Raw genomic sequence first — 16,341 nt, 5'->3', positions numbered from 1 at the left:
TCATGTTATGTCTTGAGAGTGCAATAAAGAAAACCGACATGGCGATTAAACAGATCCTTATTTTATATTGTTATTACTGTTATTATATAGTACAACTGACACTTTATTTTATATTGACAATGTTTAGTGACATGTACAACTGACACTTTAGTTACTAACATGTATGTTAGTTTTGGCTACTATTACACTATTGTAATGTTGCCTGTCTTGACTGCAAAATGAAAGAGAGAAACAAAAGCACCGTAGAAATGATCAGCTTTATTGTCAATGTTTACATTTATTGTTTAGAATGTACAATTTACATGCTGTTCAGATGCCTCATAAGGGCTGTTCAGATGCCTCATGAGGGCTGTTCAGATGCCTCATGAGGGCTGTTCAGATGCCTCATGAGGGCTGTTCAGATGCCTCATGAGGGCTGTTCAGATGCCTCATGAGGGCTGTTCAGATGCCTCATGAGGGCTGTTCAGATGCCTCATGAGGGCTGTTCAGATGCCTCATAAGGGCTGTTCAGATGCCTCATGAGGGCTGTTCAGATGCCTCATAAGGGCTGTTCAGATGCCTCATAAGGGCTGTTCAGATGCCTCATAAGGGCTGTGCAGATGTCTCATGAGGGCTGTTCAGATGCCTCATAAGGGCTGTTCAGATGCCTCATAAGGGCTGTTCAGATGCCTCATAAGGGCTGTGCAGATGTCTCATGAGGGCTGTTCAGATGCCTCATAAGGGCTGTTCAGATGCCTCATGAGGGCTGTTCAGATGCCTCATAAGGGCTGTTCAGATGCCTCATAAGGGCTGTTCAGATGCCTCATAAGGGCTGTTCAGATGCCTCATAAGGGCTGTTCAGATGCCTCATAAGGGCTGTGCAGATGTCTCATGAGGGCTGTTCAGATGCCTCATGAGGGCTGTTCAGATGCCTCATGAGGGCTGTTCAGATGCCTCATAAGGGCTGTTCAGATGCCTCATGAGGGCTGTTCAGATGCCTCATGAGGGCTGTTCAGATGCCTCATAAGGGCTGTTCAGATGCCTCATGAGGGCTGTTCAGATGCCTCATGAGGGCTGTTCAGATGCCTCATAGAGGGCTGTTCAGATGCCTCATGAGGGCTGTTCAGATGCCTCATGAGGGCTGTTCAGATGCCTCATAAGGGCTGTTCAGATGCCTCATAAGGGCTGTTCAGATGCCTCATAAGGGCTGTGCAGATGCCTCATAAGGGCTGTTCAGATGCCTCATAAGGGCTGTTCAGATGCCTCATGAGGGCTGTTCAGATGCCTCATGAGGGCTGTTCAGATGCCTCATGAGGGCTGTTCAGATGCCTCATGAGGGCTGTTCAGATGCCTCATAAGGGCTGTGCAGATGCCTCATAAGGGCTGTTCAGATGCCTCATGAGGGCTGTTCAGATGCCTCATGAGGGCTGTTCAGATGCCTCATAAGGGCTGTGCAGATGTCTCATGAGGGCTGTTCAGATGCCTCATGAGGGCTGTTCAGATGCCTCATGAGGGCTGTTCAGATGCCTCATGAGGGCTGTTCAGATGCCTCATAAGGGCTGTTCAGATGCCTCATAAGGGCTGTTCAGATGCCTCATGAGGGCTGTTCAGATGCCTCATAAGGGCTGTTCAGATGCCTCATGAGGGCTGTTCAGATGCCTCATGAGGGCTGTTCAGATGCCTCATAAGGGCTGTTCAGATGCCTCATAAGGGCTGTTCAGATGCCTCATAAGGGCTGTGCAGATGCCTCATAAGGGCTGTTCAGATGCCTCATAAGGGCTGTTCAGATGCCTCATGAGGGCTGTTCAGATGCCTCATGAGGGCTGTTCAGATGCCTCATGAGGGCTGTTCAGATGTCTCATAAGGGCTGTTCAGATGCCTCATAAGGGCTGTTCAGATGCCTCATAAGGGCTGTGCAGATGCCTCATAAGGGCTGTTCAGATGCCTCATGAGGGCTGTTCAGATGCCTCATAAGGGCTGTTCAGATGCCTCATAAGGGCTGTTCAGATGCCTCATGAGGGCTGTTCAGATGCCTCATAAGGGCTGTTCAGATGCCTCATGAGGACTGTTCAGATGCCTCATGAGGGCTGTTCAGATGCCTCATAAGGGCTGTTCAGATGCCTCATGAGGGCTGTTCAGATGCCTCATAAGGGCTGTGCGCGTGTCTCATAAGGGCTGTTCAGATGCCTCATAAGGGCTGTTCAGATGCCTCATAAGGGCTGTTCAGATGCCTCATAAGAGCTGTTCAGATGCCTCATAAGGGCTGTTCAGATGCCTCATGAGGGCTGTTCAGATGCCTCATGAGGGCTGTTCAGATGCCTCATGAGGGCTGTTCAGATGCCTCATGAGGGCTGTTCAGATGCCTCATGAGGGCTGTTCAGATGCCTCATGAGGGCTGTTCAGATGCCTCATAAGGGCTGTTCAGATGCCTCATAAGGGCTGTTCAGATGCCTCATAAGGGCTGTTCAGATGCCTCATGAGGGCTGTTCAGATGCCTCATGAGGGCTGTTCAGATGCCTCATAAGGGCTGTGCGTGTGTCTTGCCCCCCAGCCTCGGCAATGGCTGGCGCTGGCCCATCAAGCTGGGTCGCCGGTAAGGCAGTCCATTCGTCCCTGTACTCATCATCATTACTTTCACAAAGGTTATGTAATATGCAACATGCTGCCACCTGGATTTTGATCTTGTCCATCTTGCAGTCGTTTCGCTTCATCAGGCACCACCACCTGCCCTTCAATCTGCCAAAAGCGTTCTCCACCACCACTCGTGCTCGGCTTGTTTTGTGATTGTACACAAGTTGCTGGGGTGTGAGCCTTCCTTGGAAAGGTTTCATCAGCCATCTTTGCAGGGTGTAGGCTGAGTCACCAAGGATATAGTAACCCACATCATGTCCACCAATATTCTTTGTTACATGAGGAAGTAGACCACCTCTATCCACACAACTAACCAGTGATGACAAGCTGAACACCCTGCTATCATGCATGCTCCCTGGTAAGCCAACAAAAACATTCCAAAAGAGGCCTCTACCATCCACAACACCCTGCAGGATGACCGAGTGCCAGCCTTTGCGGTTGAAATACTCGTTGTGGTATTCCTCTGGTCTCAGAATGGGGATGTGTGATCCATCTACTGCACCTACACACTGTGGCACACCCCATCTGCGCTCAAAATATAACGCCATCTCCTCTAACTTCTCAGCGTTCGGCCATGGCATGAACTCAGGAAGGAGTATGCTCACAACAGAGGAGCAGAACTCCTGCACACAGTAACACACTGTAGATCTGCCGACTCCAAACAAATGAGAGATGGTCCTGTACTCAGAGTTGGTCGCAAGTTTCCACAGTGCTATGGCGATTTTTTTAGCCACAGGGACACACTCCCGGAAGTTGGTGTCGCTTCTCCCCAACGTTGCTTCCAGGCGACTACAGAGGTATTGGAAAGAGTGCTTGGACATTCTGAAATCTTGGATCCACTGCACATCGGTGTACGTCGGCACCACGTTCTCCCACCAGGCTGAGGTTCTATTGTTCACCCAGAGAGAGCGCGGGACACGACGCGTCCCGTAGTATTTGCATATCTGGAACACATACAAAGACACAAATTAGCTCTACATAACTCCACAAATCCTACATTAGATAGTATTAATAATTTACTGAACTTACCATTGCTGTTCTTAGGGCGTGAAAACGCTCATCGTCATCAGCCATCCTACGGTGAAACATGGCAGTCATGTGTGCTTTCCGTCGGCCAATCCTTTTCCTAAAGCTTTTGAACTGCCTTTGATGCTGAAGAAACTTTGCGATTATAGCATTCGACGTGTGGCGGCTCCGGATTTGTGTCGGACGCCTAATAGGCTCAGGCTCTGGCTCAGGCTCAGGCTGCATTAACGAAGTTACACAGCTGTATAACATGAGCACAAACAGCACAACTTCAGTCGACTCCATCTCCATCATGTCTGAGGTCGGAAGGTAAACAACAGACGCCTAATGTACAGCGAGTGGGTGGGCGTCGCAGTATACCGCCACCTACTGTACTCGCCGTGAAGTGGTTTGTGGCCTGCCAGTAAAGCCAAAGCAGAAGAAGAAGAAGTGACGTCAGCGGCTCATTTGCGTAATCTTCCCTCAGGGAAAAGTACTCCGGTGTGAACGCGATCTGTACTAAGTGCCCTGGGGTTAAAAGCGCAGGGGCTCTTAGTGCCGGAACTAAGTACAGGAAAGTACTTGGTGTGAACGTGGCTAATGGGGATACTGAATGGCGGTTTCGAGTGATCTCAATCAATAAGGCATGACGCAGACCCAACGTTTCGTTGCTCTGATTGGCTGTAGGTCTATTCAAATTGCATTCGGAGGCATTTTGATCTGACCGCGGCCGCGCTGATATTATAACGCCAGAGAATTTCCACACCTTTAGTGTATAAAACTCCCCCACTACTTAGACTATTCCTTGCACCCCTCTTATAGCATAAACCCGAATGGTCTCAACCATATTGCATCAGTAACGTGCACTTGTTGTTACAGCAGGATCAGTTTGTGTGCTGTGGACACGACCCGTATATTTTCGCAATCCGTGTTCTCAACATTTAGCATTTCGCTTATTATTTAATTGAATTTGCATCACTTTTCATGGTGGGGCTAAGGTGGGGCTAAGGTGGGACTAAGGTGGGGCTAAGCCATTTCTTGGTATGGCCATACCCTGGCGCCGCCACTGCCTCCATGGGACCTTATTTCGGAAAAATGATGTATTGAAGTCAATGGAGAGAGAAAGATTATCTTCCGATCCCGTTTGAATTGAGCCACGAATTACACATATGATGTTTGTCAATTTAAAAGATCATTTTGCAAGTCAAAAAAAAAAAAATGTGTGGTAAAACTGTGAAGTAACACATTTGTTTGTGTGAAACGCTCAATGAACTACATCTCTGGTCAACAACACACGTCACCAAGATGGCCGTCACTACTGTCTTGTCAACAAAACGATTGACTACCCTCACTATCACCACAATGAAACAAGTCCTGAAGAAAGTCATGCAAAGCTGCCTGCCTGCCTTCCTTTGATTCTCTCTGAACTGCCTGGTCGTTTTAATGTTTAATGTCAACCATTTGTGCAGATAGCATGAAGTAGAGAAGATCGCTAGCGTTAGCGTTAGCATTTCTCCCCCGGGCTTAAATTGTGTATTATAGAATGATCACACCGGTGACAGTACTCTTCAAAGGGTTCACGAAATATGACTACTACTCTTACTGTTTAACATTTTGGGTTACTTAATGTTACTTCATGTTAAGGCTAATACAAATGACACGGCTGTAATGCTAACTAACGTGCTAGCTACTAGCTAGCTTGATCCAGACACTCCTGGTCCTTTCATCAGACGGGAAGCAAAAGAACGAGCAAGACCCATTGCTGGTATAACAACCTGGTACTAAGCACACAGGCATCTTGTTAAAGTTATCTGATCTTAGCCAGCGCCATATAGATAGATTATATCTATATGGCGCTGATCTTAGGTATCTCTTAGTGGAGGAAAACAATTGTGACATCACTTACGCGACTCTGGGATTTGTAGTCTTTCTAGTTGCGTATTTTTCATAGTCTTATATTTCAACAGTTTTACGACAAACTGTGACTTTTTTGACATGGAAATGATTTTTTAAGATTGACAAACATCATATGTGTAATTCATGGCACAATTCAAACGGGATCGAAAGATAAGTTTTCTCTCTCCATTGACTTCAATGCATAATTTTTCCGAAATAAGGTCCCAAGGAAGTAGATGGGCGTGACTTCGCCACTCTATCCAGTTCTTATTATACATCCATGGTGTGTATGAGCACAACCACGGCGGAATATTACTGCCAAAAGTCACATGAGTGAGTCACGTGACTTTTGGCAGTAATATTCCGCCGTGAGAAGAAAAAGTTTTGTACTTGTAAAAAAAAAGTTGTGTACTTGTAAAACCTAAGCTGAATTTGTCTCTGAAACATGATTTATTAGAAAAATGGTATGTGTTTGTTTGATAGATACGTTTTTTCTTTGCAAAACTAAATGCATTAGTTTGTAGATGGTGTTTTGTATTTGCAAACCACATTGTGTTTGTTAGTGAATCATGAGGCATTTGTAAAACCTGTTTAGTTTGTTTGTGGAGTTATGGCAGGAAATTAGCTCCATATGTTTCTTTATCCATCTTTACACACTAGACTAGTGTCTCCAGGAGATGCTAAACGAGGGGTTGGCTGTGCATCTAGGATAAGTAATAAGGGAGTTATTGTGAGTTTAAGTGCAGAGATAGGTTACATTTTTTTCGCTCGTGGCTAATTCAGAGGCTGAGTGTTAGCATTGTGGGGTTTTTGGAGAAAAAAAATTAAAAAGATCAGTTAGCTGAGTTTCTTCCCGTTACATGGATATAAAACATTCATAGTTTTATTAAATATTAAGATTCCTTAGACGTTGTTTCCTGCAAATGACGCGTTTATCCGCCCGGTACCGGGGGGATGGTGCGTAACAGGTTAAACAGTATTTTAAAGTGAGTTATATTTAGAGAATACAAGAGGAGTCTTTTCTCTCATGAAAGCAGTGTGGGTTTTTCTGTTCAGGACAAGATCAGCTTTATCAACATTAGAATGATGAACTATGAAATCATAGTTTAAGTGAAAGACAAAGAATATCTGTTTTGTTAAATGTATCATTTTGATTATGTTGGGAATATCCTATCGCTTATTTCAGCATTTGTTTATTTCCTTCTTTGTGCAGAACTCACAGCTCATGAATAAAAAGCTGCAGAACTTGTTTTGTTTGAGAGAATCACTGTTAACACCATTTAGTTGGAAATATTGCTGATGGTTATAAAGATGAAGCAACATCAGATTCCTGTAACACTTCAACATCTGGATATGTTCATTAAATAAAGAGACCTGACTTTACACTGAGGGCCAGTTGTTGGTATTTATTTTAAGAAAGTGTTTTATATTATGTTATAGTTTTAATTATGTTGTTTTGTGAAATCTAAATTCATATTAAACTTCCAAGGTTCTTTGACTGCAACACTTTTCCCATAGAAACATCTTTTATGGAAAGTTGCAAAGAGGAATTTTTGGTCAACAATATTATTATTCTTGGTACATTTTATAAACACAAATCTATGCATATGAAAGTGAATCTTAGGTTCTGTGTATATCATAATACGCTTATTTCCTTATCAAGAAGACCCTCCCCCTCCTGCACAAGATGCACCTGGATTCCAAGGACACGCTTTGCACCTTGATTCCAAGGACACGCTTTGCACCTGGATTCCAAGGACACGCTTTGCACCTGGATTCCAAGGACACGCTTTGCACCTGGATTCCAAGGACACGCTTTGCACCTGGATTCCAAGGACACGCTTTGCACCTGGATTCCAAGGACACGCTTTGCACCTGGATTCCAAGGACACGCTTTGCACCTGGATTCCAAGGACACGCTTTGCACCTGGATTCCCACGACACAGTAGATATTAATCTTTCTGATTGATGGTGTCAGTGGTTGAATTGAGGCATGAAGGGAGTGTTGGCATCTCATTGGTCTGCCTGAGGGTTAGGGTATGTCATGGGAATTATGATTATCAGAGAATTGAATGCTATGATGTTATTTAACATGTAAATAATAATATTCTGTAAGCCTTACATGGCAAGAGACAGTATTATTGTATTCTGGGAGGCAGTGTCACATTCACTATATTCTGACTAACGGGGTAAAATCCCCGCCTTACATTTTCTGCCACAGGTTTAGGGAAATTGGGCCGTGCGCAAAGCATTGTGGGGATTTTAAGGACTCGAAGTCTACCCATGTGCAGCCTCGATATTTCCCCCAAACCAAGGACGCGGCCTCTGTGGAATTCCAAGTATGCTGGACATTGGAACGGTCCTGCTGCGCCACTTGATGACGTAGCATCCTTGAAATATTGGCTTGGAAGCCAATATCCTCGCAATTGAGAAACGGCCAGTGTCCACAACAAGGCGGCCATCTTGAATTTGGTAAATCAGATGTTGTACTTGGTGCTTTGTGCTGATGATCCATTACAGAGCACTTTACATGTCCACATTATATACACCAGGTTCTTCTGGTAATAATTGATCTTGAAGATGATTTAAAGGTCTCAGAAATGTATTGATTTGATATCATTCAAATGAAGCTGGCGATGCCATGATAAGTATCAGCAATTCCTCTCTAACAGGAAGTGCAGAGACATTACACGATAATGTGGAGGAGCTCTAGCATCAAGTGCATTACCTTTGGGGTGGTAAATGAGCGACATTCTGAAATATAATTGTCACATAATGTAGTCAGAGTAATCAAGGAAGTACAACTCAGAAACCTACTTTCCATATTTGACATCAATACAGATCAAATGTGTAGCAGCTTGTTTCCCAACGTTGTGACGTTAAAAACAGAGATCCTTTTTACAGCAATTCGTGCACGTGTGATGTTGTGCACGTTACTGTTTCCCCAATACATACAACAAGCTGTGTTGACCTCATCCTGGCCTGTTGTCACTGTTCTAACTAGTCATATGTTAAGAAAGTGTTTTATATTATGTTATAGTTTTAATTATGTTGTTTTGTGAAATCTAAATTAATATTAAACTTCCAAGGTTTTTGGACTAAAACACTTTCCCCATAAATACACAAGTTGATAAGAGGATGTTTAGGACAATATTCTTATTCTTGAAACCTTTTATACACAAATCTACGCATATGGCAGTGCGTAGATAGATAAGTTCTGGGTATTTCATAATACACTTATTTCCTTATCAATAGGACCCCCCCCCCCCTCCTGTATTGCTCATCTAGACGCACCAGGCCTCTGAGGAATTCCTTAATCTCCGCAGCAGGAGGGAGCGGCTTCCAGAGCGATAACTGCTGCTGCTTCTCAACGTGGGATTTACTTTGCTCTTGTTGGTTTTTTGTAAATATCTTTTTTGATTTCCCCAGTTGTCTTCCACCAAAGCAAGTGATGCTTAGCATGCTCATTGGGTTTAGATTCACAAAGTAATGATACGTACGGCAGTTTACATGTTCTCACAAAGGTTTTAAAGCTTTACTCCTGTGTCTTGCTGTAAAGCGACCTTGAGTCCCCTGAAAGACGCTACTGTATATAAACCTATGGTATTATTATTATTATTGCTTTCAACAATTTAGCTTCTATGATGAAGTACTCTGGGGAGTGGTGTTCACTGCATTCTGGTTAGAGTTCCCATTCATTAACATTGTGCACAGTTATTGTCTGGTACAGGCCCGGCTCCAGGTACAGGCCCGGCTCCAGGTACAGGCCCGGCTCCAGGTACAGGCCCGGCTCCAGGTACAGGCCCGGCTCCTGGTACAGGCCCGGCTCCAGGTACAGGCCCGGCTCCTGGTACAGGCCCGGCTCCAGGTACAGGCCCGGCTCCAGGTACAGGCCCGGCTCCAGGTACAGGCCCGGCTCCAGGTACAGGCCCGGCTCCAGGTACAGGCCCGGCTCCTGGTACAGGCCCGCTCCAGGTACAGGCCCCGGCTCCGGGTACGGGCCCGGCTCCAGGTACAGGCCCGGCTCCTGGTACAGGCCCGGCTCCAGGTACAGGCCCGGCTCCTGGTACAGGCCCGGCTCCAGGTACAGGCCCGGCTCCTGGTACAGGCCCGGCTCCAGGTACAGGCCCGGCTCCTGGTACAGGCCCGGCTCCAGGTACAGGCCCGGCTCCAGGTACAGGCCCGGCTCCTGGTACAGGCCCGGCTCCAGGTACAGGCCCGGCTCCAGGTACAGGCCCGGCTCCAGGTACAGGCCCGGCTCCTGGTACAGGCCCGGCTCCTGGTACAGGCCCGGCTCCAGGTACAGGCCCGGCTCCAGGTACAGGCCCGGCTCCTGGTACAGGCCCGGCTCCAGGTACAGGCCCGGCTCCAGGTACAGGCCCGGCTCCAGGTACAGGCCCGGCTCCAGGTACAGGCCCGGCTCCAGGTACAGGCCCGGCTCCAGGTACAGGCCCGGCTCCAGGATGAAATGAATGAGGGGGCTGTTAACAAATCAGAGGGGGCGATTGTTTTTCACAACAACGAAATAAACTGTCAAAGTAATGAATTGACACACCAAGCTTTTTTCACTGCTCAACAATCTCTTTGCTTCTTTATTGTTATTCCGGGTGTACCCCTCTCGTTCTGCTCCTTCCCTCTGATCTTTAACGATAGATAGAACTTTATCAGATGGCTCACTTTGGTTAACAGACTAACATTGATTTCCTCCATTTATACATTGGCAGGCTCTGTAATTATACCATAACCTTTTCTCCTCTATCCCTTAACTCCTCTTCCTATCAGACTTACTATCTACTTTAGTCATGTCAGGATTAAAGAACAATTCATCTGGTTGATTTGTTATATCCAGGATTGAATGTTCAAACCAAGGCATTTCATAAGAAACTAATATATAAACCAAATGTAATATTGGATCAAACACTACACCAAATGGACCGACACAGATTAACATAAAGTCCCCTGGTTTGTCTCTAGTCTAACTGCCAGGAGAAAAATCAGATCACTAGATGTCGCTCATTGCACCTATACGGTTTATATAATACAGAACATATTATTATTCTAGTAAAAGGGCTCGCTTTGGCAGAAGCCTGATCCATACAGGCAGCGCTAAATAATAACAAGTAGCCATCATGTGTGGTGCTGTCTGGAGATGTCTGTCTTGTTTTTAGTTGATGTCATATTGTTTTCACAGAGCTGTGGACATGAGTTCCCCCTGGGGACAAATCATCTGAACTCATTTAATATTCAATCCCACACGTGGAGATTGAGAACATACATTTGTAATTTACCTCGTTTTAAAGCACTTTTGTTGTAATACTATGGATTTAGTTGACACTACTAGCCGAGTTTCTTTTGTCCAATATTTTGCGGGAAGGTACATTGAATTAGAAGTAGAAGAAGAAGAAGAAGAAGGAGAAGAAGAAGAAGAAGAAGAAGGAGAAGAAGAAGAGGTAGAAGAAGTAGTAGAAGAAGAAATACGCTAACGCTACAAACAGGCACAACACTGTTGCTCTGTTTTTACTGACATGTTGCTCTATGTTTTTTAACGCACATTCAAAAACGGGAACATTTTCTGGAGTTTGAACCGGGTACCGGCCACCGGAAACGGGGACTTTGCCCGGAAAACGGGGACTTTGCCCGGAAACGGGGACTCTGCCCGGAAACGGGGACGTCTTGGTCACCCATCCGACTGTGTTTACAGCTAAGCACACACGCTAACATTAAGACTACAAGCTCACTTGGGGTTGAGGCTTTTTTACACGTTGCTTGACTGCCTGCCCACATATCTGATCTAAACATAGTAATGTGTATTGGGGAAGATAATTATTTAAAGTTTTTATTTAATAATTGTGACATTTATTAATAATAATAATAGCTTTATTTTATATAGCGCCTTTCAAGGGACCCAAGGTCGCTTTACAACTAGTATAGGAAAAACAAACATAACAAAACAAAAGTCAGACAGACAAAACAACAGATCGATTAGGGCCCGAAAGCCTTGGCAAACAGATGGGACTTGAGGGCCCTTTTGAAGGCGTCGAGTGTGGGGATGTTGCGAATCTCCGCAGGGAGAGCATTCCAGAGGGTGGGGGCTGCCACACTGAAGGCTCTGTCCCCGAAGGTTCGCAGTTTGGTGCGGGGGGTGGTGAGCAGGCCAGAGTCTGAGGACCGCAGGTTCCGGGGTGGGGCATGTGGGTGAAGGAGGTCCGATAGGTACTGGGGGGCATGGGCATGGAGGGACTTGTAGGTGAGGAGGAGGACTTTGTAGGATATACGGGACTTGACCGGCAACCAGTGGAGGTGGATGAGGGTGGGAGTGATGTGCTGCCACGGCTTTGTGTGCGTGAGTACCCTAGCAGCACAGTTTTGGACATACTGGAGCCTGTCCGGGTTTTTTTTTGGGAACCCCGAACAGGACACCATTATTGTACTTTTTGATGGATGAATGATGCTCAAGGTGAGGGGGCAAATGCAAGCCCCCAGGAAGTGCGCTGGACTCTGAGTAGAATATTCGTGGTGGCCAAACGGCGGTACTACACTTCCTTTAGGTTGCCAGGTCCGGAAACACTTTTTCCCATTGACTTACATGGGGAAAGAGTGGTCTGTAAATCGTTGGATATTTTTTTTAAACTAAATAAAGTACCCAGTATGAACACTTGTATAGCCCTTATTAAAAACATTCGTTCCTCAAGTTGTAAAAATGTGCTAATAACGTTATTCTGCGAGTTATTTCCCTCTGCATTATGAACGCGCATCTAACCCACGGGACCGCGCCGCCCGGCACGTTCATGTTACGTGTTCAGCACTACATGCGTTTATCTTTACCCATGGATGCACAATAAGAACGGACCCATATCGCCTTACTGCCAGCCCACGGAGCTGTAATAATGGATATATTGCACATGTTTGCTGTAATTCATCATTTGTAAAATATTATACTACATGGGCTGCATTATTAAATCTTGTACCGTAAATGTTGTATTAAATAAAGTTAATATTACCGACGTGTAGCTTCTTATTGCACTTGCAATATACCATTAAAGTAGTTGAACGTAGCTGTTTGTTATTACTATAATACCACGCAGGGATAAGCCAGAGCGTACAACCTTTGCATATGGGCACAATTTATACATATATAAATAAAGATATATGTTTCAAAGCTCTAATCAAATCCACAGTTGTATTAATTATAATTGTATATATATATATATATATATATATATATATATATATATGTATATTGCCTGTGTTGTATATTTATACACACAAATGAACAACCTTGTGTGTGTCAAATAACAAGTTGTATTGTAGTGTTTATTTTAGTGTTGTGTTATGCTTATCCACATTTTGATTTCAGAGCACAGGAGAAGGGTTACATATAACCCACACACAAGTTTCATGCTAAATGAAGCTCTGCTGCTTGGATATCACTAGATCCTGTTACATCAGCGTAATATAAAAGTACATAACAACTGATGTGTAAATTAGCATAATTACTAGCTAACCGCTAGGTGCTAACTGCCGCCTCGTTAATATCAAATCTATCATAATAACAACCCATTACCATGCTGTCATGAACGTGCGGTGCTGTTACGTGTACGCAAATTTACGTGCTTCATGTGAACGAGCATTTTGGGGGGCGTGGTTAAAGTTGCGCATGCGCTATGAGCGCACATACGGGTACTTCTCAGGCATGACCAACCCAGTCTCACGGCATTTCGTGTTATTAGTCACGAAATTCATGTAATCTATTGATTCGTGTTCACCAACACGATTTTCACCTTTTTTTCGTGTCACACAGAACGATTTTAAAAGCAATGTATTTCTATTGGTAGTATGTTTCGTGCCTGCAACACGTCTTTTTGTCCGGTCGGGTCTTGGAAGACCAGAAGCTGTGTGGTTCATAAAAACATGTTCTTACTCAATATCTTACCCTAAGCCTAACCCTATCCCTTTTATTTTAAATTGTATAATGTCTGAGTTTTGTTGCCGTCAGTGAGGAAAAGAAATGTCTCAGAGCCTCAGAATACTGACATCTGTATTTTATGTCATCTTTTTTTCCTTCTAATTTGTTATTATTTGGTGCAGGCACGAAACATACTACCAATATAAATACATTGCTTCTAAAATCGTTCTGTGTCAGAATACTGAAATCTGTATTTTTTTAAATGTCTTTTTCCTTCTAATTTGTTATTATTTACATTGCTTTTAAAATCGTTCTGTGTGCCACGAAAAAAATGGCGAAATCGTGTTGGTGAACACGAATCAATAGATTCATTTCGTGACTATAACACGAAATGCCGTGAGACTGTGTTGGCATGCTGGGTAATCTGTGACGTTTCGCTCTCTCAAAAGTTGGGCCATTTTATCATCATGCGCCAATGAGCAGCTCTCATAGGAATGAATCAGGCCCCGCCTCCCACGCTGTATCCAGTTCTTATTATACATCCATGATGAAGCCCCGCCTCCCACGCTGTATCCAGTTCTTATTATACATCCATGGGGCAATGCCCCCTTTTGCCCCCTCGTGGCGCTAGGCCCGGTCTGGTATGAAGCGGGTAAACCTGTTGAACACCTGAGAGGTCAACATTTCCCAACTTCTCCCACTAAGGCAATGATGAAGAACTCTTAGCTTCTTGGTCGCTCTAAAGTTTTAAATGGCAACTTAAAAATGTACCCCCTTTGAAAAAAAATGTCAGCCAAGTACCCCCTGATCAGCACAACAACTATTTGTATTTTGTGTGTGTGTGTGTGTGTGTGTGTTGTACATTCCTGCTTCCTGGGTCTGTGACTTCCACAGAACTGACACAAACGCTCACACCCATAAACACACTTGATGCGGGCACTCATTTGGCTTTGGGGATTGTTTTGGCATGAATTCAGTATCACTTTCCGTGGGATATGCCTCCTCCCAGGTAACGATTGCACAATGACCCACAGCATCTCTGTTCTCTATATATACAGTATGCAGTACAATAGACTTCAGCACACCAGTTGACTTCTTACTGCCTATCATTCGCTGTCAGCAGACACACGTAAGTGTTCAACAAGGTCTTATTTTCTTGCTGTAATATCTTTTTTGTATTTCACAAACATTGTAATCAATACTTTTCAGAACTCTGTGCAGAATACATTTACTTGAACTTGTTTTAGATGTCATTGTTGTTTTCAAAATGCAACTCCTGATGGTTGAATTTGTCAGGATTATATTCTAGCTCAGCTGAAAAGTCAGATTGATTCAGTTAACTACAATTGTGATTACTCATGATGTGTCTTTCTTTAATGCAGGAACCCACAATGAGCTACATCTCAGAGCTTCAAGTGTCCCTGAATGAAACTGAGGAGCTAGAGTTTCAAAAAAAGGGCTGCAAGCTTGTCCATGGCAATCTGAACGAAGGAGCAGGAGGAAATGTCATCAAGCTTTGGTACCAACGTGGACCATTGGCGATCACCAAGGTTCAAGTTTCCTTCAACCATGTGATGATTCATGGTTTGATCAAAGCAGGGTACACAAAGATCGACAAAGATCTCAATGCTGGAGCAGGAGGTAGTAACCTCTACTTTTGGTACTCCAAAGAGTCCGGAGAGTTTGATATTCCCATAGTGGGCCTTCATGTCACTACAGTTGCAGCCAATGAAGCTGAGAAGTTTGCAAGTGATTGGGAGAGAGTGGCCTGTGATCTGAACCGCGAGGCTGGGGGGAACTGGATCCAGTTGTGGCTGAAGAGAGAGAAACAAACCTACATCTGTGAAGTCACTGCCGCTGATTCCTTTGGGTCAGACATGGACCTCTTTAAGAAAGGCTACATCCGTGTGGATGAAGATACTAACAGAGGTGCAGGAGGAGCCTATGTCTTCATCTGGTACCGTCAGACCACCGACCCCGAGAAGGGACTCAAAGATCTGCAAGTCTCCATCTCTGAGGATCAGTATCTGGAATATCAGCAGCTAAATTACGAGCCAGTGAGTGTTGACCTGAACGAAGGGGCCGGAGGAAACAAAGTGATCCTGTGGTACAAGAAAGAAGGAGCCAACCCAATAAAGGCCATCGGCCTGCTTCTCAACAAAGATGTGGTTAATGATTATCAGGAGGCTGGTATCAGTGTCATCCCGAAAAATCTCAACGCGGGCAACAAGGGCAGCGTTGAGCACCTGTGTTTCTATCAGTCAAGTCAGAGCTGAGAGTTCTCAACACTCACTGAAGTGGAACGTATCAACACTCACTGAAGTGGAACGTATCAACACTCACTGAAGTGGAACGCATCAACACTCACTGAAGTGGAACACATCTACACTCACTGAAGTGGAACACATCAACACTCACTGAAGTGGAACGTATCAACACTCACTGAAGTGGAACGTATCAACACTCACTGAAGTGGAACACATCAACACTCACTGAAGTGGAACACATCAACACTCACTGAAGTGGAACGTATCAACACTCACTGAAGTGGAACGTATCAACACTCACTGAAGTGGAACACATCAACACTCACTGAAGTGGAACGCTTCAACACTCACTGAAGTGGAACGCATCAACACTCACTGAAGTGGAACGCATCAACACTCACTGAAGTGGAACGTATCAACACTCACTGAAGTGGAACGTATCAACACTCACTGAAGTGGAACGCATCAACACTCACTGAAGTGGAACGTATCAACACTCACTGAAGTGGAACGCATCAACACTCACTGAAGTGGAACGCATCAACACTCACTGAAGTGGAACGCATCAACACTCACTGAAGTGGAACGTATCAACACTCACTGAAGTGGAACGTATCAACACTCACTGAAGTGGAACGTATCAACACTCACTGAAGT

At 44.7% G+C, this 16,341-nt stretch overlaps 1 protein-coding gene across 1 annotated transcript; it reads right to left on the bottom strand.

Moving 5' to 3' along the window:
- Positions 1 to 2,809: 2,809 nt before the first annotated feature.
- On the bottom strand, positions 2,810 to 3,724 carry LOC117500004 (protein ANTAGONIST OF LIKE HETEROCHROMATIN PROTEIN 1-like). The gene is made up of 3 exons (XM_034152718.1): positions 3,640 to 3,724; positions 2,925 to 3,554; positions 2,810 to 2,833 (listed from the first exon to the last, which is right to left on the bottom strand). Exons 1-3 carry the CDS (start codon positions 3,706 to 3,708, stop codon positions 2,810 to 2,812), a joined length of 723 nt encoding a protein of 240 aa, XP_034008609.1. The 5' UTR covers positions 3,709 to 3,724.
- Positions 3,725 to 16,341: the final 12,617 nt, after the last annotated feature.

This window comes from Trematomus bernacchii, unplaced genomic scaffold (genome assembly GCF_902827165.1).
Source record: "Trematomus bernacchii unplaced genomic scaffold, fTreBer1.1, whole genome shotgun sequence".
NCBI classification, from domain to species: Eukaryota; Metazoa; Chordata; class Actinopteri; order Perciformes; family Nototheniidae; genus Trematomus; species Trematomus bernacchii.
This window is presented reverse-complemented; position numbering and strand designations above follow the sequence as displayed.

What these genes read in the sequence shown, in the direction of transcription:
- LOC117500004 (XM_034152718.1), bottom strand. Translation starts at nt 3,708, where the DNA reads ATGACTGCCATGTTTCACCGTAGGATGGCTGATGACGATGAGCGTTTT. An exon ending in ACGCCCTAAGAACAGCAATG is followed by an intron (nt 3,555 to 3,639) that starts GTAAGTTCAGTA and finishes TATGTGTTCCAG; the next exon opens with ATATGCAAATACTACGGGAC. An exon ending in TGTTCAGCTTGTCATCACTG is followed by an intron (nt 2,834 to 2,924) that starts GTTAGTTGTGTG and finishes TTGGTGACTCAG; the next exon opens with CCTACACCCTGCAAAGATGG.